The following is a 27,964-nucleotide window of genomic DNA, read 5'->3' on the forward strand; positions in this document are numbered from 1 at the left end:
TTTTCTATATTATTGGAAAGTTTTTTGTCGTTATCTAAATGAAAAATAATGACAGGGTTACTATGAGGGCATATAATAAAAGAAGTTGAGAACTCGCCTAGTGTGCAGTGAGAATAACAAAAAAAAAAGAACTTGCAAACTCGCTTGGTGTGGAGCGATATTGGGTGGGTGGGTGGGGGGGGGGGGGGGCTAGAGAGCGAATCACTCATAAGTAGCGAGAAAAAACGTTAAAATAAAAGAGAAAATCGCTTGTAAGTCAGCGAGATGATCCATTTTTTATGCCGTTAACGATAGTTATAGCACAAACATATCTCGCTCCTTCTCTAGCGAAGTGTCCCTTTTGATTAAACCGAAAATTGAATGGCCCTTTATGTATTTTGAAGGAAAAAATTGATGTTTTTAACTTTGACTTTGAAATTTGATCATCCCAATATAACCCATGAACGAGTTTTTACATCAATTTAAAAAGAAAAAGAAAAAGAAAGATAATATATACTGGTAGGGAACTACATGTGATTACTACTAAAGATAAATTCGATATTTGGATCTGAATTGTCTTACCTTGCTATCATAACATTATTTTTGTTTTTATCCATTAAAAAAAATATACATTTATTTATTTATATTACTAGTAATATCTTTCATCACATAATTATCCCTCAATTAGTAAAATGTTTGGACTTTTTTCATGTGAGAAACCCATTCTCATTGAAAAAGGAAATTAATACATTTTAGCTCAACTTTTAATTAATTAATGTCAAATTTAATAAAAATAAATAAAAACAATCGTAGACAATCTCCAACTATTAGAATTTTACAATATGCATATATAATGGGTTATATAAATTTTGAGTTTGGCCTTTTTTTGTTTTTTCTTGTTATTCCAAGTCCTCTACTTTATTTTATTTTTATTTTAATATTTTTAATTAAATGTTTTTTACTCGACTTACTGGGTTGGACCAATCCAGTCTTGATTAAGCCTCATGAGTCGACGAGCTTATTTAGGTTAGGCTAAACAATCTCGTTCTTAAATGAACTTTAGCTTTTTTTTTAGCTCAATCCTATCAAATCGCAGATTAGGTTGGATTTAGGTGAAGCAATGGACCAAGTCCAAACTAACAGCTCCAAAATCTACGAGGTTTAGAAATAGAAAATCTTCTTAATTACAAAAAAATCAGCAAAAATGGCCGCATGCATATATAATGAATTGCTTATATGTTATGTATTGATATTGTATAAATAGTTATTTAATGTATCAATATTGGATAATAGCATATAGTTATGTATTTATAATGTATAACAATGTATTATATATATATATATTACCCTTGAGGTTAAGAGTTGGTGCAACAAAGGTGTTTGATGGTATGCTTGAACCAAATAAATGATTTTTCATTATTTTCTCTTACAGATTTTCTACAATATATTTCTCTGTCAATTCTGAAGATTTTGGTTCAATATTGACTTTCTTTGGCTTCTGATGGTGAGTCTAAGTTGTTATGATTGAAGAAGATAAATGAAGATTATTATTGCACTTATACATAGTAAAAAAAATACCTACTTTTATGATAAAACTTTTTGGTGCTTTAGTGATTGATTGGAAAAACATTGGCATATTTGATGAGAGAAGATGAAAAAGTTAAGATATTGGAGTACAGATGTCTCCCTTGACAGTGTTGGCTTCGTTCCCTACATAGGATTTCTATGATGAGTCCAATATGGCTACCAATCAACTGCTTTTGTTATGAAAAATACAGGGATCACCTGCTCAAATTTATTGATAATGAGTCAAGGTATGTATAGATTTTAAAATGAATTTTATTATATGCTATGCGTCTATGTTGTTTGAACTCTTCAAAGATGTTATTAGGTGTGTGTCGGGTTCTCCAAAAGTAGAGTATTTTTAGAGAATTCAACACAGATAGTGCATCAAAAGTGAAGAGTGTGTGCAACTTAGCTATGCACAACTCTATAAGAGGCTATTAACTTCTGTTCTTATGAAAAATACAGGGAATATTTGGTTGAGTTTATTGGTAGTTTTTAGAATTTATTCTCTTCCCCTAACTAAAAGTCCATTACAACTACCTATTCTTTTCCATGGTGGTCAGTAACTGTTATATGCTTTTAATTTCGATAAATGGCACACCATTGTGAAATGAAAATGTTGATAGATTAAGAATGATCGCACACAACTTTGTTGAAGGAGACACACGCTATGATTAATTTGAGCAAATCACGTATGCACATAAATTCTCCAAGTTATGTTTTTTTCGTCCCGCTATTTGAATAATCAAAATTGTCCGAAACATTGATAATAACAGAATCGTCTCTGTCATCAACATAAAGTTTATATGACTTTTGAATTACCAAACGAGTTTGGCATAGTCAAAAAGTATTGTATTAGATAACTTATCTTTGATCTGTTGTAAAAAAGCATGTTATATCTTAGAAGATGACATGATGTATTTATTTGCAGGAACAAATACTTAAAATGAATCAATCGAAGAAGCTTTTTGTTCATACTTCCAAGTTGTAATGATTTTTTAATACTGATATGATATTTGTCATTAGTCCATATTTAAATTTAACCATTTGAACAACATTTTACTTAGGTGTACGGTATAATTTTCCGGTGAAGGATGTCCAAATGTAGCTCCGCCCCTGCTCACCTGCATAGTGGGGAAGAGGTTGTTGAGTATTTCGTCACCACTGTTTGCATGTAAGGATTCAATCCATTTTCCATTGTCAGATAGTTTTTCAAATGATTTTGCGATTACTTATATGAATATCAGAAAGCGATACTTATGGTGTTAGGATTACTAATACTTGCTCCAAAATAAGAAAAATAGAAAAATTAAATTATATATACTTCTTTGGTATTTATTTATATAAGTAAATTATTAATGAAATTTTGCCAAGTCTATAACGTGGAAGTCCAATTGAAATTGTACTACATTATTAAAGCTGCTGATGTTTTTTTAATTAGGAATTGGATTTGTAAACATTACCGCATTCAAATAGGATTTTGGAGAAAGAAAGGTTTATATAAAGGGTATTGAAAAAGGTTTTATACCAAGTTTTTCATTGTAATAAGAAAAATATTTTGTTGAATAAACTGTTTTCTTGTTCGGTTTATTGTAAGTTGAGAAAAAAATTGTTGCCGAGAGTGTACTATATCAAATCATGAGTGATGACTGGGCAGGTAATTGCGTTCTTATGATAGTAGGTTTGTATGCTATTGATAGAGGTTTGTGTTGCTATTGATAGTTATAGAAAGTATCGGTAGGAGCAGAATGTCAAGGAGCAGAATGTCAGCTTAAACTACCAATTTAGGGCGATCTCAGTTAGTCCTACCCTTAAACTTGCGAAGTCAGGCAAGTTTACAACCGCCACAACCACCAACAACCATAGGAAATATTCTCACTGTCTTTTCCACACCAATATATGAAAACTACGAACGAGACCTCAAACTGCCAAAATTAATAACCGATATGAGAAAGTCCAAACACGACCTCTCCCCCATAAACAATATACAAGAAAATATGTTTGTTAAAGAGATGTTGGAGGCATATAGAACAGGTAAATTGCCATTCCAACAAAGGGATTGTGATGTTTATATGATTACTAGTATATTAGCATTCGAATTCGAAATATTAGATTTTGGATTTGGGAAGCCTGCTAGAGCAAGCAAAGGAAGTGGTCCATCTAGCAACACTTTTATCTTAATGAATACACCAGATGATGATCATGACAGAGGAGTTGAAGCCTTTGTAAATTTGAATGAAGAAGATATGTCTGTTTTCATCAATGACAAAGACCTCCTCCAATTTGCTACTCCATTTTAGGGGACAAGCCAAAATGAACTAAGTTGATAGTTGTTAGTTTTAATACAATGTTTGTTTTGATTGTTACTTAAATTTTACTGTATCGTATCGTTTAAATTAATGATTATGTAACGATCGATTTGGTGTGATCAGTTCATTACTTTAATATTTTCTTCTCATTTTATCGTTATTTATTATTTAAAAATCATATTTCATATTTTATCATATTTTAAAATAATAAAGTATGATACAACATAATACAGTACAATATAATAGATTATGAAATAATACCTAATTAACAACCATCCAAGAAAAGTGTTTTGTTTTTCTTAAATAAGTTGAGTTAAAGTGTTCTATTTCTAAAGTTTGTTGCACCTTTTTGAGGTTCAATTTCCGTTTTATTTTTATCTATATTTAAGCATTTTGGTATCTAGTGTTGTTTTTGGTTTGTAATTATGAAATTTGACTATACGTATATTATTGGAGTTTTTGGTTAATCTTTTTTTTAAAAAAATCTCTATTAAAATTTATCAATCAGAATTTGTTATATGTGTTGATGGAGATTTAAAGTACTCAATTTTGGTATATTTAGAAGGATTAAAATTATTTAAGAAAGAATTTTAAAGAAGACTTTGAACCTACCTCAAACATAAGAATTTTTATTTTATTTTCTTGTTAACATATTCTAAATTTTTTTATAAGTGAAAATTATAGTATAACATGACTATTAGATTCGTTGTTTCACGATAATTTTGTTGACCGTTTTTGCTCTGATAAAACATCACATTTGACTTCAGGTTAGAAATATTAATGAGACGGTTTTAAACGGGGTAGGACATGTCTTGATCTTCGATCAACATTTTATAGAAATATCGCTAAAGACTTTAGCTATTAATCTTAATGTAATGACACTAATTCGATTGTCGCTAAATATTTTTGTGTCAATAGTAAAAACATCTATTCCCACTAAATTAAATATCTCATTTGAACATTCATATTCAATTTTGAATAATATGCATATTATTTTTGGTAAATATGAAAAAAAAATTCAAACACTCACTCTGATTTTTAAACAACTGATCAATTATTTTGTGTTAGTGTGGCATTTTAATAATACTCCTTCTGGCCCTTTTTACTTGTCCAATTTTGACTTTTCATTTGTCATTTTTGACAAATCAAGTAAAAACAATACGTTTTTTTACCTATTATACCCACAATTTATTTAGAAAGTTAATGTTTTTGAAAAAAGTAAAACCTCTTTAATGAGTAAATTGATTTTGAAATTCCATCAATTAATAGGGGTAAAATTGTAAAACTACTATGCCAATTATTATTTTCTTAATAGGTTTGTTAAATAAAAAATAGACAAGTAAATAGGGATAGAGAAAGTATAAAAAATCTGCATCTTCGCATTGCTGCATTAGAACGTTGGAGGCATGTGTCCCTAATTACTCCATTTGGATTCAATGCTCACTAGACGTGGTTGCCATGACCATTAGTTCTTCATTCAATCTCATATTATTTTACTCGACTCTTGTCTAGAGCTTGTCGAATTACACATTGTGTTTTGGTTATTGTATTTTGAAGAGGATAAATCAAGAGGATTATTGCTGGACCGGTGAAAAGATTTATTGCAGTGGTCTTGAATCTCCTTAAAGAGAACGAAATATCAGTGTCTCACCCCGAAAATATTTTATTATTTACATTTTTAATTTTCAATTTTCAGTTGTGATTTGTAATATGTAATTTCACCAACATTTTATACAATGAAAAAGGTCCAAAAATTCACTTAATATGAAATAGAGGAAGTAGTAATTTTGGTTTGGTGGACCGATCTAATTTAATTTGCTATTTGATTTTGGAGCCTGGTTAGAATGAGGCTGCAATACTTAATTATTTCAAATTCACTCGGAATTTTGGCAACAATTGTAGGAGGTATGATGTACATGGGAGTGTAACACTTCTCAGTTTGAGCCATTATATCAAAGTTGTACAATTAGTACCTCGATATGATCTTATTTTGTTTATCATTGATCAAGATGTTCTTTTTTGCTTTTATTGAGGATTCTTTTTATTGTTCTTTGACACTTATATATAGTAGAGATTAGAGGTATTTGACCCTCATAAGAGATTGCGATTTTAGATAGTATATCCAAATATAACTTATAATCAAATCAAAACAAGAAATTTAAAAAAAGTATCATAACAAACGAAAACAACGTCCTGGCTAAACAAGGGTTTCTTCGCATGGAATGTTATATATGAATTATTGATGAACAAATAGGTGTAGTACATGACTTCTATAATTTGCCTTAAATTCCCATGTGCAACTAGTAGTTGTACTTTGACTAGCACATCTAATATCAATGTACTATTCAATATATATACTATAGAGTTAATTGGACGTACCAGAAAAAAATCAAAATGATATCAACTATTTCAAAGAAGATTAGCAAACCTTTTTCTCCCACCCCATTTACTAAAAGATGGCACAACCTTTCCCTTCTTGATCAATTTTTTGGTAACATTTATGTACCCTTTGTTTTTTTCTACCCAAAACATCAAGTGGCTACAATCCCAAAACACAAATTATCTAAATTTCTAACAAATTCTTTGTCAAAAACTCTTACGTCTTACTATCCATGGACAGGAAGTCTAAAAAACAATGCTACTATTGAGTGTGATGATCATGGTGCTAAGTTCTTCGAAGTCGAAATCAACTCTTCCATGGATAAAGTTATTGATCACCCTGATTTGACATTCCTTCAAGGTTTATCTTGTAGGGATTCATCGTCATCAACATTTGGTCCCTTAACTCTTGCACAATTAAGCCATTTTGAGTGTGGAGGAATCGCTCTTAGTTTTTGCATGTTGCACAAGGTGCATGCATAGTGTTAGAGTTTGTCATGTATTTTTTATATTAGTTTTCGAATATGCAGGTCATTTGATCAAATCATAGTAAACATTATGTTTTTATTTTAGTATAACTTTTACTTTTGCTTTTGATTTATCGTCCTTCAAGATTTACAATTATTACTTTTCACATGACGTATTGTTATTTCTATTCTAATAGGTGGGAGATGCGTGCAGTGCTTACTACTTCTTGAGGGATTGGGCTAGGTTAACTCGAGATCCAAAATCAACATTATCTCCTCCATACTTTGCTAAGGATTCACTAATGCCATCACCATTTGATGGTCCTCTGGTTTCCCTTGTTGTCGAGCCAAAAATGGAAGGATGTATCCATCAGAGGTTCATTTTCTCCGAATCCAAAATAAACACGCTTAAAGCCTTGGTTGCTGCAGAATCTTGTGTATGTATTCATTGAATATTAAAGGAAGACATTCATACTATATCACATTTTAATTCCAAAAAACAACTTTAAAATCATTTTACCGACCTCAAAGAATCATAATCACATAGCAACGCATACCAAAATAATCCAATCATTAGAAGTCTAATTTTCTGACTCAAATTTAATTACATGCCTTTTTCACCTAACATGATGTAACCTTAAAAGGAATTAAAATTGGGTGGTACTAAAATGATGTGTGTTTGATGTGACGAAAGTCATTTTGCTTGGAAAACATCATGTACAATTCCCACTAAAGAGCATAACTGTCTAAATATGTTCGATATATATATAGGGTGAGTGAGTCTGCTTAAAGCTAACCAGACCAGATGGTGCATCTACTTATGTTGTGTCACATTCATTCCATGCTAGTGAAAAAGGTCACAGTTCAAGACTCAAGTCCACATGCTAACTAACTCAAATCCCACATTGTATCATAGGCATAAAAAAAAACTAATGGTAGGAGTATTCCAACATCTTAACATTTGATGTTGTACTAATGGTAGGAGGAATATATGTTAGTATTTATAATAATATATATGAATTATTTATGTACTTATATATTTTGATACGCTATTTGATTATAACCACCGAATACCATACCTAATACCAAGAAAATTTATAATATATACCTAACTTTATGATATTTGTGGACCAATATACAACAAATATAATTATTACTTTTATACTTTTTCCCACAAGTTGTGTAATGGCTGTGGAAGAAGCTTTAATACATATTTCAACAATCACATATTTATGTCTACTGCTTCTGAGAGTATATCTCTTTTTCTAACCCAAATTACTGAAATCACCAAAGAAATGGACTGTATAAGTACTATTTACCTTTCGAGACATTATTAATTTAGAATTCAATAATTACCTATTGTCAGGAAATATGAATCTGCAGAATTTAGGTAAAGCAACTCATGAAAGATATTTTCGGGTTTGATTTTCTCTTGCCCATTCAAAGGGACCAAATATCACTTTCATTGCTCTAATTTCTCTTGTTGACATATTTGACAATACGTATAATTATTACTTTTAGACTTTTCTCCGTAGATATTTTCCCACAAGTTGTGTAATGGTTGTTGAAGAAGCTTTAATACATATTTCAACAATCACACAAGTGGATCCTTTGAACACGCTATTTATGTCTACTGCTTCTGAGTGTATATCTCTTATTCCAATCTACAGCCTCCTCTTTTTTTTCAATCAAAACTAGTTATTCCTCTTTTCCAGATAAAAATCAACACTCCTGAAGATGGCTGATGCCTTTGTGTCATTTGCAGTTCAAAAAATGGGTGATTTCCTCATACAACAAATTTCACTGAGAACAAGTCTGAGAGATGAAGTTACATGGCTGAGAAATGAGCTACTCTTCATACAGTCTTTCCTCAGAGATGCAGAACAAAAGCAATATGGAGATCAAAGAGTTCAACAATGGGTGTTTGAGATCAACTCTATTGCTAATGATGCTGTTGCTATACTCGAGACTTACACCTTCGAGGCTGGTAAAGGTGCTAGTCGTCTCAAGGCTTGCGCTTGCATATGTAGGAAGGAGAAGAAATTCTACAATGTCGCCGAGGAGATTCAATCACTCAAGCAACGAATCATGGATATCTCTCGCAAACGAGAGACTTATGGTATTACAAATATCAATAGTACTAATGCTGGAGATGGGACAAGTAATCAGGTTACAACATTGAGGAGAACTACCTCATATGTGGATGACCAGGATTACATTTTTGTTGGACTTCAGGATGTTGTACAAAAATTGCTAGCTCAACTTCTCAAAGCAGAGCCTCGTCGAAGTGTCCTCTCCATTCATGGCATGGGCGGATTGGGCAAGACCACTCTTGCGAGAAAACTTTACACCAGTCCTGATATACTCAATAGCTTCCATACACGCGCTTGGATATGTGTTTCGCAAGAGTACAACACCATGGATCTTCTTCGGAATATCATAAAATCCGTCCAAGGTTGCACCAAGGAAACTCTAGATTTGTTTGAAAGGATGACAGAAGGAGATCTTGAAATTTATCTTCGTGATCTATTAAAAGAACGCAAATACCTTATGGTGGTTGATGATGTATGGCAGAGAGAAGCATGGGAGAGTTTGAAAAGAGCATTCCCGGATGGCAAGAATGGCAGCAGAGTCATTATTACCACACGCAAAGAGGATGTCACTGAAAGAGCAGACGACATAGGTTTTGTTCATAAACTTCGTTTCCTAAGTCAAGAAGAAAGTTGGGATCTCTTTTGCAGGAAACTACTTAATGTTCGATCAATGGTTCCAGAAATGGAAAGTCTAGCTAAGGATATGGTGGAAAAGTGTAGAGGCTTACCTCTTGCAATTGTTGTATTGAGCGGACTACTTTCGCATAAAAAGGGGCTAAACGAATGGCAAAAGGTGAAAGATCACCTTTGGAAGAACATTAAAGAAGATAAATCTATTTAAATCTGTAACATACTATCCTTAAGCTACAATGATTTGTCAACTGCGCTCAAGCAGTGTTTTCTCTACTTTGGTATTTTTCCAGAAGATCAACTGGTCGAGGCTGATAACATAATACGGCTGTGGATGGCGGAGGGCTTCATACCCAGAGGAGAAGAAAGAATGGAGGATGTCGCTGAAGGCTTCTTGAATGAACTGATAAGACGAAGCTTGGTTCAAGTGGCTAATACATTTTGGGAAAGAGTTACTGAATGTAGGGTTCATGATTTACTCCATGATCTTGCGATACAAAAGGCATTGGAGGTAAACTTCTTTGACATTTATGATCCAAAAAGCTACTCCATATCCTCTTTATGTATCAGACATGTGATTCATAGTGAAGGAGAAAGGTACCTCTCACTTGATCTTTCTAACTTGAAGTTGAGGACAATTATGTTCTTCGATCGAAATTTTCGTAAGATGAGTCTTATAAACTTCAGGAGTGTGTTCCAACATCTATATGTGTTGTACTTGGATATGCAAGTTTGGAAGGTGTCTATAGTACCTGATGCCATTGGAAGTTTGTACCACCTCAAGTTGTTAAGCTTGAGAGGTATCCGTGATGTTCCCTCTTCCATTGGCAACCTCAAGAATCTACAGACACTTGTTGTCAATGGGGGCGGATACACTTTCCAACTACCCCGCGAGACAGCTGACCTGATAAATTTAAGACATTTAGTTGCTCGGTACTATTCAAAACCTCTGGTAGGTATAAGCAACTCACTAATCTTCAAGTTGTTGATGGTATCCATTGTGATCAATGGAAAGATGTTGACCCTGTTGATTTAGTCAATCTACGAGAATTAAGGATGAATAGTATTAAGAAATCTTACTCCCTAAGCAACATTAGCAGCTTGAAAAACCTTAGCACTCTCACATTGTGTTGTGAAGATTATGAATCATTCCCATCCCTTGAATTTGTTAATTGTTGTGAAAAGCTCCAGAAATTGATGTTAGGAGGGAAAATAGAGAAATTGCCAGATCTGTTTCCAAATTCCATCACAATGATGGTTCTGAGGGAGTCAGTACTGAAAGAAGATCCGATGCCTATTTTGGGAATGTTGCCAAACCTAAGGAATCTCTATTTAGTAGAAGCTTATGAAGGAGAAGAAATAATGTGCAGTGATAACAACTTCAGTCAACTAGAGTTCCTTATTCTTGGTGATCTTGAGAAGCTAGAAACATGGCATTTAGCCACAAGTGCAATGCCTCTGATTAAAGGTCTTGGTATCTATGACTGTCCAAATTTAAAGAAGATTCCTGAGAGAATGAAAGACGTGGAGCTGTTGAAGAGGAATTATAATAAGTGGTGAAGCTTTTCAAGCATATATATATATCTTCTGCCAAGCACTTGAAGACATTGGTTATTAATTTCAGGGCTGTCAGTGAGAGTGGTTTTAGTGTGATTGGTTTGAAGATAATTGTTTTTGCCAAAAATGATTTTGTGATGTTTCAATTAATTGGTCGACTGTATGTGCTCTTGCTTATCCACATTTAAGACAATGCTTTATATGTTAAAATGAAATTAAAAATAGTATATGCTACTCTCTCTTGTCCACAATTTAGCATTTTTTTGTTCCTCTCTTATAGTGAAAATGGTCAAAAATAACCTTAAATTATGGGAAAGGAACAAAAATATCTTCCGTTTATAGTTTGGCTTAAAAATATCATTATTATCAATACTTTGGTTCAAAAATGCCCTTGCAGTCAATACTTTGGTCCAGAAATGCCCCTATAGTTACAAAATGCCCTTTTTCGAATAAATATATATATATTTTTTCCTTTTTAAACACATCGTCTTCTTAATTAAAATATTATTAAAGAACACCATTCTTGTTTTCTTTCTTCTAAAAATCACTTTAACAAATAAAAATGTAGAAAATATTTTGTTTTCTTCTTAATCTCATTTTATCAATTAAAATAGAATAACTTCATGTACCCTTTTGACAGATAATATATATCATATTATATAGATATATAAAAAAGATCATAGTATATCTATCATTAATTTATGTTTATATAACGATAAAAAATTATAATAATAAAATACGAAATATTTTCATTTTTTATTTTTTTCTGAATTGAAGTAAGATAAACATTTGCTAAATTTTTTTAATAAATTATTAGAAAAAGAATGTGTTAAAAAGAAAATAATAATATATTTATTTGGAAAATGAACATTTTTGACTCATTAAATAACAATAAGGGCATTTTTGGACCAACGTATTGAAAGCAAAAGTATTTTTGGATCAAACTACAAACGGATGATACCTTTTACATAGTGTAAGGGCATTTTTAACTCTTTTCTCTCTTTTATATAAATAATATTTGTGTTAAATCAACAGAGAAGAAGCTGTCACTTGAAGACATTCACCTTCATCAACTTGGCTTCTCCAACCATCAATCAACTTGGATTATTTCAACATTCTGTTTTTTCTTATGTTTTGTTTTTTCAATGTTTAATTTCTTTCTGTTTTTGGAAACATGTGTTGGAAGAGAACTTTTTCTTGGACTTTGTGATGACCTAATTAACGGAGTACAGACGTCGCCCTTGACAGTGTTGGCTTCGTTCCCTACATAGGATTTCTATGATGAGTCCAATATGGCTACCAATCAACTACTTTTGTTATGAAAAATACATGGATCACCTGCTCAAATTTACTGATAATGAGTCAAGGTATGTATAGATTTTAAAATGAAATTTATTATATGCTATGAGTCTATGTTGTTTGAACTCTTCAAATATGTCATTAGGTGTCTATCGGGTTCTCCAAAAGTAGAGTATTTTTAGAGAATTCAACACAGATAGTGCATCAAAAGTGAAGAGTCTCTGCAACCTAGCTATGCACAACTCTATAGAGGCTATTAACTTCTGTTCTTATGAAAAATACAAGGAATATTTGCTTGAGTTTATTGGTAGTTTTTAGAATTTATTCTCTTCCCCTAACTAAAAGTCCATTACAACTACCTAATCTTTTCCATGGCGGTCATATGTTATTTACTTCGATAAATGACATACCATTGTGAAATAAAAATGTTGATAGATTACTATTTGAAAGTGAATATAATTAGGCAAGTTATATTTCGAATTTTAGTCTTTAGACTGATCATAAACATCTCTGATTGATTTCTTTATACTGATATATTTACAACTAATTTGTAGCTCCGATTTAATTTTCATGTTTTAGTCGAACATTTGCAATGACAACGTAATAGATGGAGCTGACCATGTGTTAATCAAGTTAGGTCAAAATCACAACTTAAGAAACTCAGGAAGTCCTACAATCTCCAAAAGTAATGTCATTATATGTTTTTTCTATTGAAATCCTCACGAATCGTTGATAATAACAGAATCGTCTCTGTCATCAACATGAAGTTTATATGACTTTTGAATTACCAAACGAGTTTGGCATAGTCAAAAAGTATTGTATTGTAAAAGAGCATGTTATATCTTAGAAGATGACACCATGTATTAATGTGCAGGAACAAATACTTAACATGAATCAATCGAAGAAGCTTTTTGTTCATACTTCCAAGTTGTAATGATTTTTTAATACTGATATGATATTTGTCATTAGTCCATATTAAATTTAACCATTTGAACAACATTTTACTTAGGTGTACGGTATAATTTTTCGGCAAAGGATGTCCAATCTAAGTTGTGCGGACTCTTCACTTTTGATGCCGCACCCATGTCGGATTCTCCAAAAATATCCTACTTTTGACAAATCCGACATGCACCCCTCGACATTTTTGAAGAGTCCGAGCAACATAGTGTCCAATGTAGCTCCACCCCTGCTTGATGCTCACCTGCATAGTGAGGAAGAGGTTGTTGAGTATTTCGTCACCACTGTTTGCATGTAAGGATTCAATCCATTTTCCATTGTCAGATAGTTTTACAAATGATTTTGCGATTACTTGTATGAATATCAGAAAGTATTGAAAAAGGTTTTATACCAAGTTTTTTATTATAATCAGAAAGATATTTTGTTGAATAAACTGTTTTCTTGTTCGGTTTATTGTAAGTTGAGAAAAAAATTGTTGCCGAGAGTGTACTATATCAAATCATGAGTGATGACTGGGCAGGTAATTGCGTTCTTATGATAGTAGGTTTGTATGCTATTGATAGAGGTTTGTACAAATATCGAAAATCATGAGTGATGACTGGGCAGGTAATACATGTATGCTATTGATAGTTATAGAAAATATCGAAAGGAGCAGAATGTCAAGAAGGAGGAGCAGAATGTCAAGTTGAAAGTATTAAGAGAGGTAAATCAACAACGTGAAGATCGCATTTTGACAGAAAGGGAAAGTTGTTTCCCCCTCCATCCATACATGTATTCCACTCCGCTTCGCGGGACACGTTTGGAAGAGGAAGAGAAAGGTGCTTAGTCCTGGAAGTGAAAGAGGAAGGAAATAACTAGTCTCAGTTTAGTAATGTTTTAAGATTAGTCAATTTTTATATATAAGTTTTTCTTTTAGTCTTTTTTTATCAATTGCGTACTAATTTATGTTCGATTCAATAATTGATTTAGGTTACGATCTAAATTCTAAGTTCGATAATATTAAAAAATCTTAATCAGGATCACATCTTAATCTTAATCAGTTATAACTGTTACCTGTTTCAAATAATGGTGATTTGGAATTATTGAAAAAAATGAGTTTAAAAGTCAATTTAGAAAGAGTCAGCATGACTTAGATATTTTTTTGTCTGTTTCTTTTTCTAATGACGTAATTATCTCTGCTCTATTATTGTTTACCAAAATTGTATTCAAACAAACAAACAATTTTTAAGTAAAAAAAAAATCCTTAATAATTGATGGAGGTATATAGTTTCATTTTGCATAATATTTTTTTTAACGGGGTCAAAAATTAAACACTAGCCTTACAAAAGTCCACTCCACGTAGATTTCGGAAATTTGGTTGATCATAATAAGTTGAATAAATTCAATGTAGATACCGTATACGAATACGTATTTTACCGAAAATAGAACAACACTACTGCATGGATGATGCAACTATACGGCAGATGCATGTATTCTTCAATATGTATGTATATCTAGTTGTTTGCGATAAATTTCAATGTGACAGAAATTAAATTGCAATCAGAAATAAAATATGAAGAAATAAGAATATTTTATTGATAAGTAGTGCGGTTACAACTCCGTTCCTCCCTTAACAAAATATGAAGAAACAAGAATATTTTATTGATAAGTAGTGCGGGTACAATTTTGTTCCTCCGTTGATCTTTGATTCTCTCTCTCATAACATTTATTAGGGCCGTTCTTTCTCTCATAACATTTATCGGGGTCGTTTGTGGCGTATTTCTCAAACTAGGATGATTTGAATTTGATCACTTATGAATATTATATTAATTTGTGGAATATTCGAGATTCAAGATGTCTCTTTAAGTAATATAATACCCTTAGGGGTCGTTTGGTTTGAAAATGAGTTATGATGGGATAAGTTATGTTGGGATAAGTTATGTTGGGATTAGTTATGATGGAATAAGTTGTGTTGGGATTATTTTTTATTGAGTGTTTGGTTTGTTGTATTCAAAATAATAAATTTTAAGAACAATTTATTTGTTTACAAAAATGCCCTTCATTAATGTAAAAAGTGATATAACAAAAGGGTTGAAAGAGACATTTTTGTCATTTACCTATTTTATCCCGGGATAAGTTATCCCGGGATTACTATACCACCCAAATAGAGGGATAACTTATCCCGGTACTAATTATTAATCCAGAGATAAGTTATCCCGAACTTGCCAACCAAACAACAAAATAAGCGGTACTATAATTTAATCCCGGGACTATATGGTATTATCCCTCACACCAAATGACCCCTTATATACATAAGCTAGGGTTTAGGGTTAATAGCCTCCAAGAATTCTAACTGGAATCAAATAGAATTGAACACGTCTTACCGAATCCCACAAACTTCAATGTCTACTTTAGGGTTTAACAATTATTTATTTGTTCAAATTGGAAAAACTTAAAACTATATATATGTCTTAATATAATTCCATGAAATCATAATCCGCCATAATTCCATAAAATCATAATCTGTCCAATTTACTTTGGTTTGAACTGATTATTGACTCGCTTATTAATTAGCTCATATTATTACAATCAATAAAAAATTGGGCTAATATCTAACCCAAATTAATCTCTGAGAGATCTTGTAAGATATTTCCATAAAGACATTTTTCTATTTGATATGTTATACATAATTAGCCATAACGAAAAAAAATAAAATTTTATTAAATACTAAAAAATTATACTAGAAAAACAAATAAAACATAGTAAGAGATGAAAGGGTTACGTTTTGACCTGCCTTTTAAATAATTTCACAAAAGTAACTTTTGAACAGACTAATAATCCACTTATTTATTAACTCAATCCATTTTGATCCATCCAAATTCAGTTCAATTGTCACCGCTATATATAGTTATTTGATATGATCCTAAAATAAGAAAGGCATACTTATCATTAAAAAAATGATATCAACTATTTCAAAGAAGATTATCAAACCTTCTTCTCCCACCCCATCTACTCAAAGATGGCACAATCTTTCCCTTATTGATCAAGTTGTTGATAATTTGTATATGCCCTTTGTTTTTTTCTATTCAAACCATCAAGTGGCTAAAATCCCAAAACACCAATTATCTGAATTTCTAACAAACTCTTTGTCAAAAACTCTAACATCTTACTATCCATGGGCAGGAAGTCTAAAAGACAATGCTACTATTGAGTGTGATGATCACGGTGCTGAGTTCTTCGAAGTTGAAATCAACTCTTCCATGGACGAAGTTATTCATAACCCTGATTTGACATTCCCTCAAGGTTTATCTTGGGGATATTTGTCATCATCGACATCTGGTGCCTTAATTGTTGTACAATTAAGCCATTTCGAGTGTGGAGGAATCGCGCTTAGTCTTTGCATGTCCCACAAGGTGGTGTTAGAGTTTGCTCCATATTTCTTTTAGTATACTTTTCTTTTTCTTCTGATTCGTTCAAGGTTTGCAATTATTAACTTCTGCATGCATTATGCATGTCTTGTTATTTCAATCCTAACAGGTGGGAGACGCGTGCAGCGCTTACTACTTCTTGAGGGATTGGGCTAGGTTAACTCGAGATCCAAAATTAACATTATCTCCTCCATACTTTGTTCAGGATTCACTAATGCCATCAGTACCATTTGATGTTCCTCTGTTTTCCCCTGTTATTGAGCCAAAAAAGGAAAGATGTATTCAAAAGAGGTTTGTATTCTCTGAATCCAAGATAAACGCGCTTAAAGCCTTGGTTGTTGCAGAATCCTGCGTGCAAAACCCAACAAGGAACGAGGTCGTGAGCGCCCTCATCTACAAATGCACCGCTTCTTCTTCAACTACCAATTTAGGACGATCTCAGTTAGTCCAAACCTCAAACTTGCGAAGTCAAGCACCACTACCACCAACCAGCATAGGAAATATTGCCACTATATTTTCCACACCAATATATGAAAACTACGAACATGACCTCAAACTGCCAAAATTAGTAACCGACATAAGAAAGTCCAAACACGACATGTCCACCAGAAACAATCTACAAGAAAATGAATATATCACAGTGATGTTGGAGGCATATAGAACAGGGAAATTGCCATTCCATCAAAGGAATTGTGATGTTTATACTATTACTAGTATATTAGCATTCGAATTCGAAAAAATAGATTTTGGATTTGGGAAACCTAGTAGAGCAAGCCAAGAAAGTGGTTCATTTAGCAACTTGTTTATCTTAATGAATACACCTGATGATCATGATAGAGGAGTTGAAGCCTTTGTAAATTTGAATGAACAGCACATGTCTGTTTTCAAGAATGACAATGACCTCCTCCAATTTGCTACTCCATTTTAAGGGCGTCAAATGAACAGGTCAAAATGAAAGTTAGGTCAACGTGTTCTATTTTACTTTGAAAGTTAGGTCAAAGTGTTCTATTTTACTTTGAAAGTTAGGTCAAAGGTGTTCTATTTCTAGAATCTGTAGCACCTTTTTGAGGTGCAATTTTTCATTTTCTTTTTATCTGTTTATGCATTTCTGTTGTCTTGTTTTGTTGTTTTTGGTTTGTAATTTGACAATATGTTTGTTTTGTTTGCAACAAATTTTATAGTGACAGAAAAATAACTTGCAATCATAAATTTTTTTTTTTGGTTTCCCACCCGGTGTTCGAAGTCCACATTGGAGCTCCAACTAAATCCGAATTGTGCTCTGCAGGGCCCATTCGGGGGTGGCGCTCCTAACAGGATTTTCTCCATACCCAGGGCTCGAACCCGAGACCTCTGGTTAAGGGTGAAACACTCCCACCAGTGCACCACAACCCATGTTGGTAATTGCAATCATAATTAAAAAATGAAGAAACATAATTTTATTCATCAAAGATTGTGAGTACAAATCGGTTGATCCCTTGATTTCTTTCTCATAAGATTTATCCATGATTCGAGTGTCAGTGGCGTGTTTCACGAACTAGGATAATATATGAAAAATAAATCAACTATAAATAAAATCTGAAGAAATAAGAATATTTTATTGATAAATATTAGGTGCAATTATGTTCCTCCTTGATTCCTCTCTCGTATATTTCTCCACAATTCGGGGGCTGTTAGTGACGTGTTTCTCGAACTAGGATGATTGATTTTGATCTCTCAATGGATATTCCATTAATTTACGGAATATTCTATTTATATAGGCATGAACTAGGGTATATGATTGAGTCCCTTTCACACTTTCATTTATGCATTTTTGGTATCTAGTGTTGTTTTTGGTTTGTAATTTATGGAATTTGACTATACATATATTATTGGAGTTTTTGGTTAATCTTTTTTTATTATTTAAAATCTCTACTAAAATTTATCAATCAGAATTTGTTATATGTTTGAGGTGAGATTAAAAGTACTCAATTTTGGTATATTTAGTGGATTAAAATTATTTAAGAAAATATATTTTAAAGAAGACTTTGAACCTACCTCAAACATATGAGATTATTTTTTTTAATTTTCTTGTTAACATATTCTAACTTTTTTATAAGTGAAAATTATCGTAACATGATTATTAGATTCATTGTTTCACTATAATTTTGTTTGACCATTTTTGCTCTGATTGAGCTGACCATCACATTTGAGTTTAGGCCTATATAGAAATATTAATGAGACGGGTTTAAACGGGGTAGGACATGTCTTGATCTTCCATTAACATTTTATAGAAATACCGCTAAAGACTTTAACTATTAATCTGGATATAATGACACTAATTTGATTGTCGCTAAATGTTTTTGCGGTAATAATACGAAAATCTATCCCCACTAAATTAAATATCTTATTTGAACATTCATCTTCAATTTATTCTGAATTTTGAACTACTCAATTATTTTGTGTTAGTGTGATATTTTGATTGTACTCCCTCTGTCCTTTTTTACTTGTCATTTTAGACAAATCAAGAAAAGACAATATTTTTTTTACCTTTTATACTCTCAATTTATTTAGGAAGTTAATATTTTTGAAAAAAGTATAACCTCTGTAACGAGTAAATTGATTTTGGAATTCTATCAATTAATAGGGATAAAATGGTAAAAATTACTATATCAATTATTATTTTCTATAGGTGTCAAGTCAATAAAAAACAAATAGGGCGGAGGTATAAAAAATATGCATCTTCGCATTGCTGCATTAGAACGTTGGAGGCATGTGTCCCTAATTACTCACTGGACGTGGTTGCCATGACCATTAGTTCTTCATTCAATCTCATATTATTTTATTCAACTCTTGTCTAGAGTACTTTGTCGAATTACACTTTGTGTTTGGGTTGTTGTATTCTAAAGGGGATAAGTCAAGAGCATTACTGCTGAATCGGTGAAAAAATTTATTGCAGTGAACTTGATTATGCTTAAAGAGAGTGAAATATCAGCGCTTCACTCCAAAAGATATTCTATTTTCTTCATTTTCAATCTTCAAATGTGATTTATAATATATAATTCCACCAACATTTTAAACAATGAAAAAGGTTCAAAAATTCATTTAATATGAAAAAAAGGGAGTAGTAATTTTGGTTTGGTGGACCGGTCTAATTTAATTTGTTATTTGATTTTGGAGCATGGTTGGAAATGAATGCATTTAGAACTTTGGCAACAATTGTAGGAGGTGTGATGTACATGCATGCACTTATTTCAAGGGAGTGTAACACTTTTCAGTTTAAGCCATTATATTAAAGTTGTACAATTAGAACCTTGATATGATCTTATTTTGTTTATCATTCAAGATGTTCTTTTTTGCTTTTATATTTGAGGATTCTTTTTATTGTTCTTTGACACTTATAGTAGATATTAGAGGTATTTGACCCTCATCAGATAGTAAATCCAGACATAATTTACCAAATCAAAACAAGAAATTAAAAAAAAACACCATAAAAAATGAAAATAGCATCCTAACTATACAAGAGTTTCTTCGCATTGAATGATATATGAATTGTTGATGAATAGATAGGTGTAGTGCACAACAAGGGTAGTCCATGACTTCTATAATTTGTGATATTCCCAATATACACATACCTGTCATTTTTTTGCCTTAAATTCCCATGTGCAACTAGTAGTTGTACTTTGACTAGCACATCTAATATCAATGTAGTATTCAATATATATACTATAGAGTTAATTGGACTTACCATTAAAAAAAATGATATCAACTATTTCAAAGAAGATTATCAAACCTTTTTCTCCCACCCCATATACTAAAAGATGGCACAATCTTTCCCTTCTTGATCAATTTTTTGGTAACATTTATGTACCCTTTGTTTTTTTCTACCCAAAACATCAAGTGGCTACAATCCCAAAACACAAATTATCTAAATTTTTAACAAATTCTTTGTCAAAAACTCTTACATTTTACTATCCATGGGCAGGAAGTCTAAAAAACAATGTTACTATTGAGTGTGATTGGTGCTGAGTTTTTCGAAGTCAAAATCAACTCTTCCATGGACAAAGTTATTCATCACCCTGATTTGACATTCCTTCAAGGTTTATCTTGTAGGGATTCGTCATCATCAACATTTGGTCCCTTAACTCTTGCACAATTAAGCCATTTCGAGTGTGGAGGAATCGCTCTTAGTTTTTGCATGTTGCACAAGGTGCATGGTGTTAGAGTTTGTCATGTATTTTTTATATTAGTTTTCGAATATGTAGGTCATTTGATTAAATCATATTAAACTTTATGTTTTTATTTTAGTATAGCTTTTACTTTTTGCTTCTGATTTATCGTCCTTCAAGATTTATAATTATTACTTTTCACAGGACGTATTGTTATTTCTATTCTAATAGGTGGGAGACGCGTGCAACACTTACTACTTTTTGAGGGATTGGGCTAGGTTAAATCGAGATCCAAAATCAACATTATCTCCTCCATACTTTGCTAAGGATTCACTAATGCCATCACCATTTGTTGGTCCTCTGGTTTCCCCTGTAGTCTAGCCGAAAATGGAAGGATGGATCCATCAGAGGTTCATTTTCTCCGAATCCAAGATAAACACGCTTAAAGCCTTGGTTGCTGCAGAATCCTGTGTATGTATTCACTGAATATTAAAGGATGACATTCATACTAAATCACATTTTAATTCCAAAAAACAACTTTAAAATCATTTTAACGACCTCAAAGAATCATAACCACATAGCAACGTATACCAAAATAATCCAATCATTAGAAGTCTAATTTTCTGACTCAAATTTAATTACATGCCTTTTTCACCAAACATGATCTAACCTTAAAAGGAACTAAAATTGGGTGGTACTAAAATGATGTGTGTTTGATGTGACGAAAGTCATTTTGCTTGGAAAACATCATGTACAATTCCCACTAAAGAGCATAACTGTCTAAATATGTTCGATATATATATATAGGGTGAGTGAGTCTGCTTAAAGCTAACCAGACCAGATGGTGCATCTACTTATGTTGTGTCACATTCATTCCATGCTAGTGAAAAAGGTCACAGTTCAAGACTCAAGTCCACATGCTAACTAACTCAAAATCCCACACAAATTACTCAATTCATCAAATATACTCGTATAACTATAACTCTGACTTTTCAAAAATTCTCTCAATTATATGTTACCAACATTTCACACATGTAGATATATACATGTGTATCATAGGCATAAAAAAAAACTAATGGTAGGAGTATTCCAACATCTCAACATTTGATGTTGTACTAATGGTAGGAGGAATATATGTTAGTATTTATAATAATATATGAAATATTTATGTACTTACATATTTTGATACGCTATTTGATATTTTATTTATAACCACCGAATACCATACCTAATACCAAGAAAATTTAAAATATATACCATACACTGAAAGCATAGACAATGTGTATGTAGGCAAAAATCACATTCACGAGCCAATCTGACATAAATCATAGACAATTATATTCTCAACTAACAATGTATCAATAGGCATAAAAAAAAACTTCATTCTTTCAGTTTTTATACATAACTTTATGATATTTGTGGACCAATGTACAGCATATATAATTATTACTTTTATACTTTTTCCCACAAGTTGTGTAATGGTTGTTGAAGAAGCTTTAATAGTACATATTTCAACAATCACATATTTATGTCCACTGCTTCTGAGAGTATATCTCTTTTTCTAACCCAAATTACTGGAATCACCAAAGAAATGGACTGTATAAGTACTATTTACCTTTCGAGACAATATTAATAGTACATAATTCAGGAGAAGGGCCAAGTAATCAGGTTAGAACATTGAGGAGAACTACCTCATATGTGGATGACCAGGATTACATTTTTGTTGGACTTCAGGATGTTGTACAAAAATTGCTAGCTCAACTTCTCAAAGCAGAGGCTCGTCGAAGCGTCCTCTCCATTCATGGCATGGGCGGATTGGGCAAGACCACTCTTGCGAGAAAACTTTACAACAGTTCTGCTATACTCAATAGCTTCCCTACACGCGCTTGGATATGTGTCTCTCAAGAGTACAACACAATGGATCTTCTTAGGACTATCATAAAATCCGTCCAAGGTCGCACCAAGGAAACTCTAGATTTGTTGGAAAGGATGACAGAAGGAGATCTAGAAATTTATCTTCGTGATCTATTAAAACAACGCAAATACCTTGTGATGGTTGATGATGTATGGCAGAAAGAAGCATGGGATAGTTTGAAGAGAGCATTCCCGGATAGCAAGAATGGCAGCAGAGTCATTATTACCACGCGCAAACAGGATGTTGCTGAAAGAGCAGACGACATAGGTTTTGTTCATAAACTTCGTTTCCTAAGTCAAGAAGAAAGTTGGGATCTCTTTCGTAAGAAACTACTTGATGTTCGATCAATGGTTCCAGAAATGGAAAATCTTGCTAAGGATATGGTGGAAAAGTGTAGAGGCTTACCTCTTGCAATTGTTGTATTGAGCGGACTACTTTCGCATAAAAAGGGGCTAAACGAATGGCAAAAGGTGAAAGACCACCTTTGGAAGAACATTAAAGATGACTCTATTGAAATCTCCTACATACTATCATTAAGCTACAATGATTTGTCAACTGCACTAAACCAGTGTTTTCTGTACTTTGGTATTTTTCCAGAAGATCAAGTGGTCGAGGCTGATAACATAATACGGTTGTGGATGGCGGAGGGTTTCATACCCAGAGGAGAAGAAAGAATGGAGGATGTGGCTGAAGGCTTCTTGAATGAACTGATAAGACGAAGCTTGGTTCAAGTGGCTGAAACATTTTGGGAAAGAGTTACTGAATGTAGGGTTCATGATTTACTCCATGATCTTGCGATACAAAAGGCATTGGAGGTAAGCTTCTTTGACGTTTATGATCCAAGAAGCCACTCCATATCCTCTTTATGTATCAGACATGGCATTCATAGTAAAGGAGAAAGGTACCTCTCACTTGATCTTTCTAAGTTAAAGTTGAGGTCAATTATGTTCTTCGATCCAGATTTTCGTAAGATGAGTCTTATAAACTTCAGTATTGTGTTCCAACATCTATATGTGTTGTACTTGGATATGCATGTTGGGAGTGTGTTTATAGTACCTGATGCAATAGGAAGTTTGTACCACCTCAAGTTGTTAAGATTGAGAGGTATCCGTGATCTTCCCTCTTCCATTGGCAACCTCAAGAATTTACAGACATTGTATGTCAATGACGGTGTACAGTATTGCAAACTACCCCATGAGACAGCTAACCTAATAAATCTAAGACATTTAGTTGCCCTGTATTCAAACCCTCTGAAACATATAAGTCTAATCACTTGCCTTCAAGTTCTTGATGGCCTTGGTTGTGATCAGTGGAAAGATGTTGACCCTATTGATTTAGTCAATCTTCGAGAATTAGGCATGCATAATATTAAGAAATCTTATTCCCTAAACAACATTAGCAGCTTGAAAAACCTTAGCACTCTCAGATTGTTTTGTAGAGGTGGTCAATCATTCCCAGACCTTGAATTTGTTAATTGTTGTGAAAAGCTCCAGAAATTGTGGTTACAAGGGAGAATAGAGAAACTGCCTCATCCATTTCCAAATTCCATCACAATGATTGTTCTGAGTTTATCAGTACTGACAGAAGATCCGATGCCTATTTTGGGAATATTGCCAAACCTAAAGAATCTCGTTTTGTTTAGAGCTTATGAAGGAAAAGAAATAATGTGCAGTGATAACATCTTCAGTCAACTAGAGTTCCTTATTCTTCGTGATTTTGAGAAGCTAGAAAGATGGCATTTAGGCATAAGTGTCATGCCTCTGATTAAAGGTCTTGGTATCCATAACTGTCCAAATTTAAAGGAGATTCCTGAGAGAATGAAAGACGTGGAGCGGTTGAAGTGGAATTATATGTTGTGAAGCTTTTCAAGCATATATCATGTCTTCATAATCTAAGAGGTATTGATGGGGGCATGGCATTTCTGCCAAGCACATTGGTTATTAATTTCAGGGTTGTCAATGAGAGTGGTTTTAGTGTTTCATTTCTTATAATTGTTTTAAGTTTTTTGAGTGAGTGTAATTGGTTTGAACATAATTGGTCTACTGTATGTTCTCTTGATTATCCACATTTAAGACAATGCTTTATATGTTAAAAAACAAGAAATTAAAAATAGTAGTGTATGGTACTCTCTCTTGTCCACAATTTAGTATTTTTTTTTTGTTCCTCTTTTACAGGGAAAAGGGTAAAAATATACCCTTAAACTATGTAAAAGGAATAAAAATGTCCTCCGTTATAGTTTGGCTTAAAAATGCCCTTGCAGCAATACTTTGGTTCAAAAATACCCTTGCAGTCAATACTTTGGTTCAAAAATTCCCCTATAGTTACAAAATGGGTCAAAATGCCTTTTTTTGAATAAATATATTATTCTTTTTCTTTTTAAACACATCTTCGTCCTAATTAAAATATTATTAAAGAACACTATTCTTGTTTTCTTTCTTATAAAAATCACTTTAACAAATAAAATGTAGGAAATATTTTGTTTTCTTCTTAATCTCATTTTATCAGTTAAAATAGAATAACTTCATGTACCCTTTTGACAGATAATATATGTCATCTATCTATATCTATATTACCTTAAAATCATGAACTTCTAACTTGAATATTAAATTACTATAATATCCCTAACTTAGGTTGTGACTTTTTCAATGAGTTGTGACTTTTCCGATAAGTTGTGACTTTTTCCAAAGGGTTGTGATTTTTTGATGAGTTGTGACTTTTCTAGAGAGTTGTGACTTTTTCAATAAGTTGTGACTTTTCCAAAGGGTTGTGAATTCTCGGAAAGGACATGACTTTTCAGATAAGACAAAAAAAAAACACTTGTTCATATATACTACCCTTGTTGATAATAAATAGAGGGGCTTCCTCTCATTTTTCAACCACAATTTTTTTTTAAATCTTCTACTACTCTTCTTCTTCTTGCATTTCAATTTTTTTTATGTGATTTATTGTCGTGGAGTGAGTTCGAAGTTTAGTGGACTATGGAGCACTATTCTGATGAAGTAAATCGTTCTATTCTAAGTGGGTATATTCCATAACTTCGAGTACTTGAAGAAAATAATTTTAATTATAAAATAATTATTTTTTTGCTTAATATATACATTAGTATGTAATGTTCCAATATATGCAGTTAACATGATGTAGTCTAATTTCATTTGTTTTTGTTAACAATTTCTCTTGTGATGTAGATATATGCTTCTGAATATCTTCCTCCAAAATTTAGAGAATTTTCATGATTTGTTTGTTTTAATGTTCTAGACAATAGAAGGACTTTATTTATCAATGCTACTTATGTGATTGAGATTGTCACGAAGTTTGCTTCAAAATAGTTATTACTATATAAACATTGGCCTTTTGTTTTACTTATTTACTATTTCTTGATATTTAAGTATTTTAGACGAAGACAAGTCCATATGATTTTGCAATAATGCAAGTTGAAGTTTGTATTAATTTAATAGCTAATTTTTATGAGATAAATATTTTCATTAATGCAAATATATATTTATATTTGGGTAGGTATTTTTATTTAAATTAAAGTATTATATATGTCACAAATGTATCATCGATTTAACAAGATCTGCTAACTTCAAAATATATTATTTTAAATATTTTGAGTTATTTTTAAAAAAAAACACTCACAACAAATGTGAAAATACGTGAATATATATGAATCATTTAAAAAATAAATTTTATATTCAGTAATATGGAATAAATATTTGCATTATGTCCCTACACTAAATTAAAATCTAATAACTAAAAGAAATAGTAACATTAATTAAAAGTCCTATTTATTTATGTAAGTATAAAATTTATTAGAAATTCAGCTATTGCACATTAATTCATTAGTTATTACATTGTAATTTCTCTTTGTTATTACTAATTATTGCAAACATTATTTATACTATTTTACATTCTTAGGTATGATATTATGAATTCCATAGTTAGTATATTAATTATATTTCTATCTTTCATCTCTCCTTATATTAACTTTTGGCCAATAAATTTTCATATTATTACACCACCCCTATATATGTGATAATATGGTGTTGTTATTTTTCCTTTGACAAATCATACTTGGTTGATAAATGGAAATAATTTACAAATATATGAATTATATCTTTGTTGGTTGCAAGATGATTAGGTGATTATATATATTATTTCACACATAGAATATATTCTTTAATTTATTGTTTAGTTTTTTCCAGTAAAAAGAAACCTTTCTTGCCTTTCTGTTTTTATGACCAAATTTTTTTTCTTGATTTTCATAAAAAATTGTTCTCTGGACTTTTTATCAATATGAGGTGATCATAGGTTAACTATGGACATTTAGATAACTATCTTTGATTTTTGTACACAGTCAATCGAGAAGTCAAGTATTAGAGCCAACAACACGAACGTCATCTATTATGTTATAACTTACAAAAAATAGTTCTAAAAGATAAAATGTAGTTGTTCTCTTCATGTTTATATGACATTTAAACAGTTTAACGTGGAATACACATGCAAAGCACATCTAGTTAGATGACAAGAAAAATACACAACAAATATTGTCTATAAGGTAATATTAGTGAGATACGACTAATTACATGATTGAACTTCATCAAATTAAAATAAATATATACATTATTGCATTTATGAAATAAAATTTTTCATTTACGATCTTCATAGGTTCATGTGAATAAGAGATATAAATAACGATCCACATTGAACATACACAAAAGAATCTGCAATATTATTTTGTGCTAAGCTTAGTATTCAAATCTTCGCCTAAATAAGCAATACTATTTACTATAACATATATGTTCTGAATTGGTAATCACATGCAACGCACGTGTCAAAAAACTATATATATATATATATATATATATATATATATATATAAGATCATAGTATACCCATCAATAATTTATATTTATATAATGATAATAAATAAGAAATATTATCATTTTTTTTCTGAATTGAAGTAAGATAAACATTTGTTAATTTTTTTAAAATAAATTAGAAAAAGAATGTGTTAAAAAGAAAATAATATTATATTTATTTGGAAAATGAGCATTTTTGACCAATTAAATAACAATAAGGGCATGTTTGGACCAAAGTATTGACAACAAGGGTATTTTTGGATCAAACTACAAACGGGGGGTACTTTTGTTTCTTTCGCATAGTTTAAGGGCATTTCTGAACCAAAATATTGGCGGTAAGGACATTTTTGAGCCAACCTATGAACGGAGGGCATTTTTGTTCCTTTCACATAATTTAAGGGC

At 31.8% G+C, this 27,964-nt stretch overlaps 1 protein-coding gene across 2 annotated transcripts in view; it reads left to right on the plus strand.

The window, feature by feature from the left end:
* LOC125819085 (disease resistance protein RPP13-like) overlaps nucleotides 1-24,562 on the plus strand; it is an 87,676-nt gene extending 63,114 nt beyond the window's left edge. For both annotated transcript variants that reach the window (XM_049498598.1, XM_049498597.1), the window contains one exon: nucleotides 22,971-24,562. In XM_049498598.1, coding sequence (XP_049354555.1) covers nucleotides 22,971-24,562 — 1,592 coding nt within the window. The remainder of the gene's footprint in view (nucleotides 1-22,970) is intronic.
* The last annotated feature ends 3,402 nt before the right edge of the window (nucleotides 24,563-27,964 follow it).

The sequence above is a fragment of the Solanum verrucosum genome, unplaced genomic scaffold (genome assembly GCF_900185275.1).
Source record: "Solanum verrucosum unplaced genomic scaffold, falcon-dt-bn FXZP01000252.1, whole genome shotgun sequence".
Classification (NCBI taxonomy): domain Eukaryota; kingdom Viridiplantae; phylum Streptophyta; class Magnoliopsida; order Solanales; family Solanaceae; genus Solanum; species Solanum verrucosum.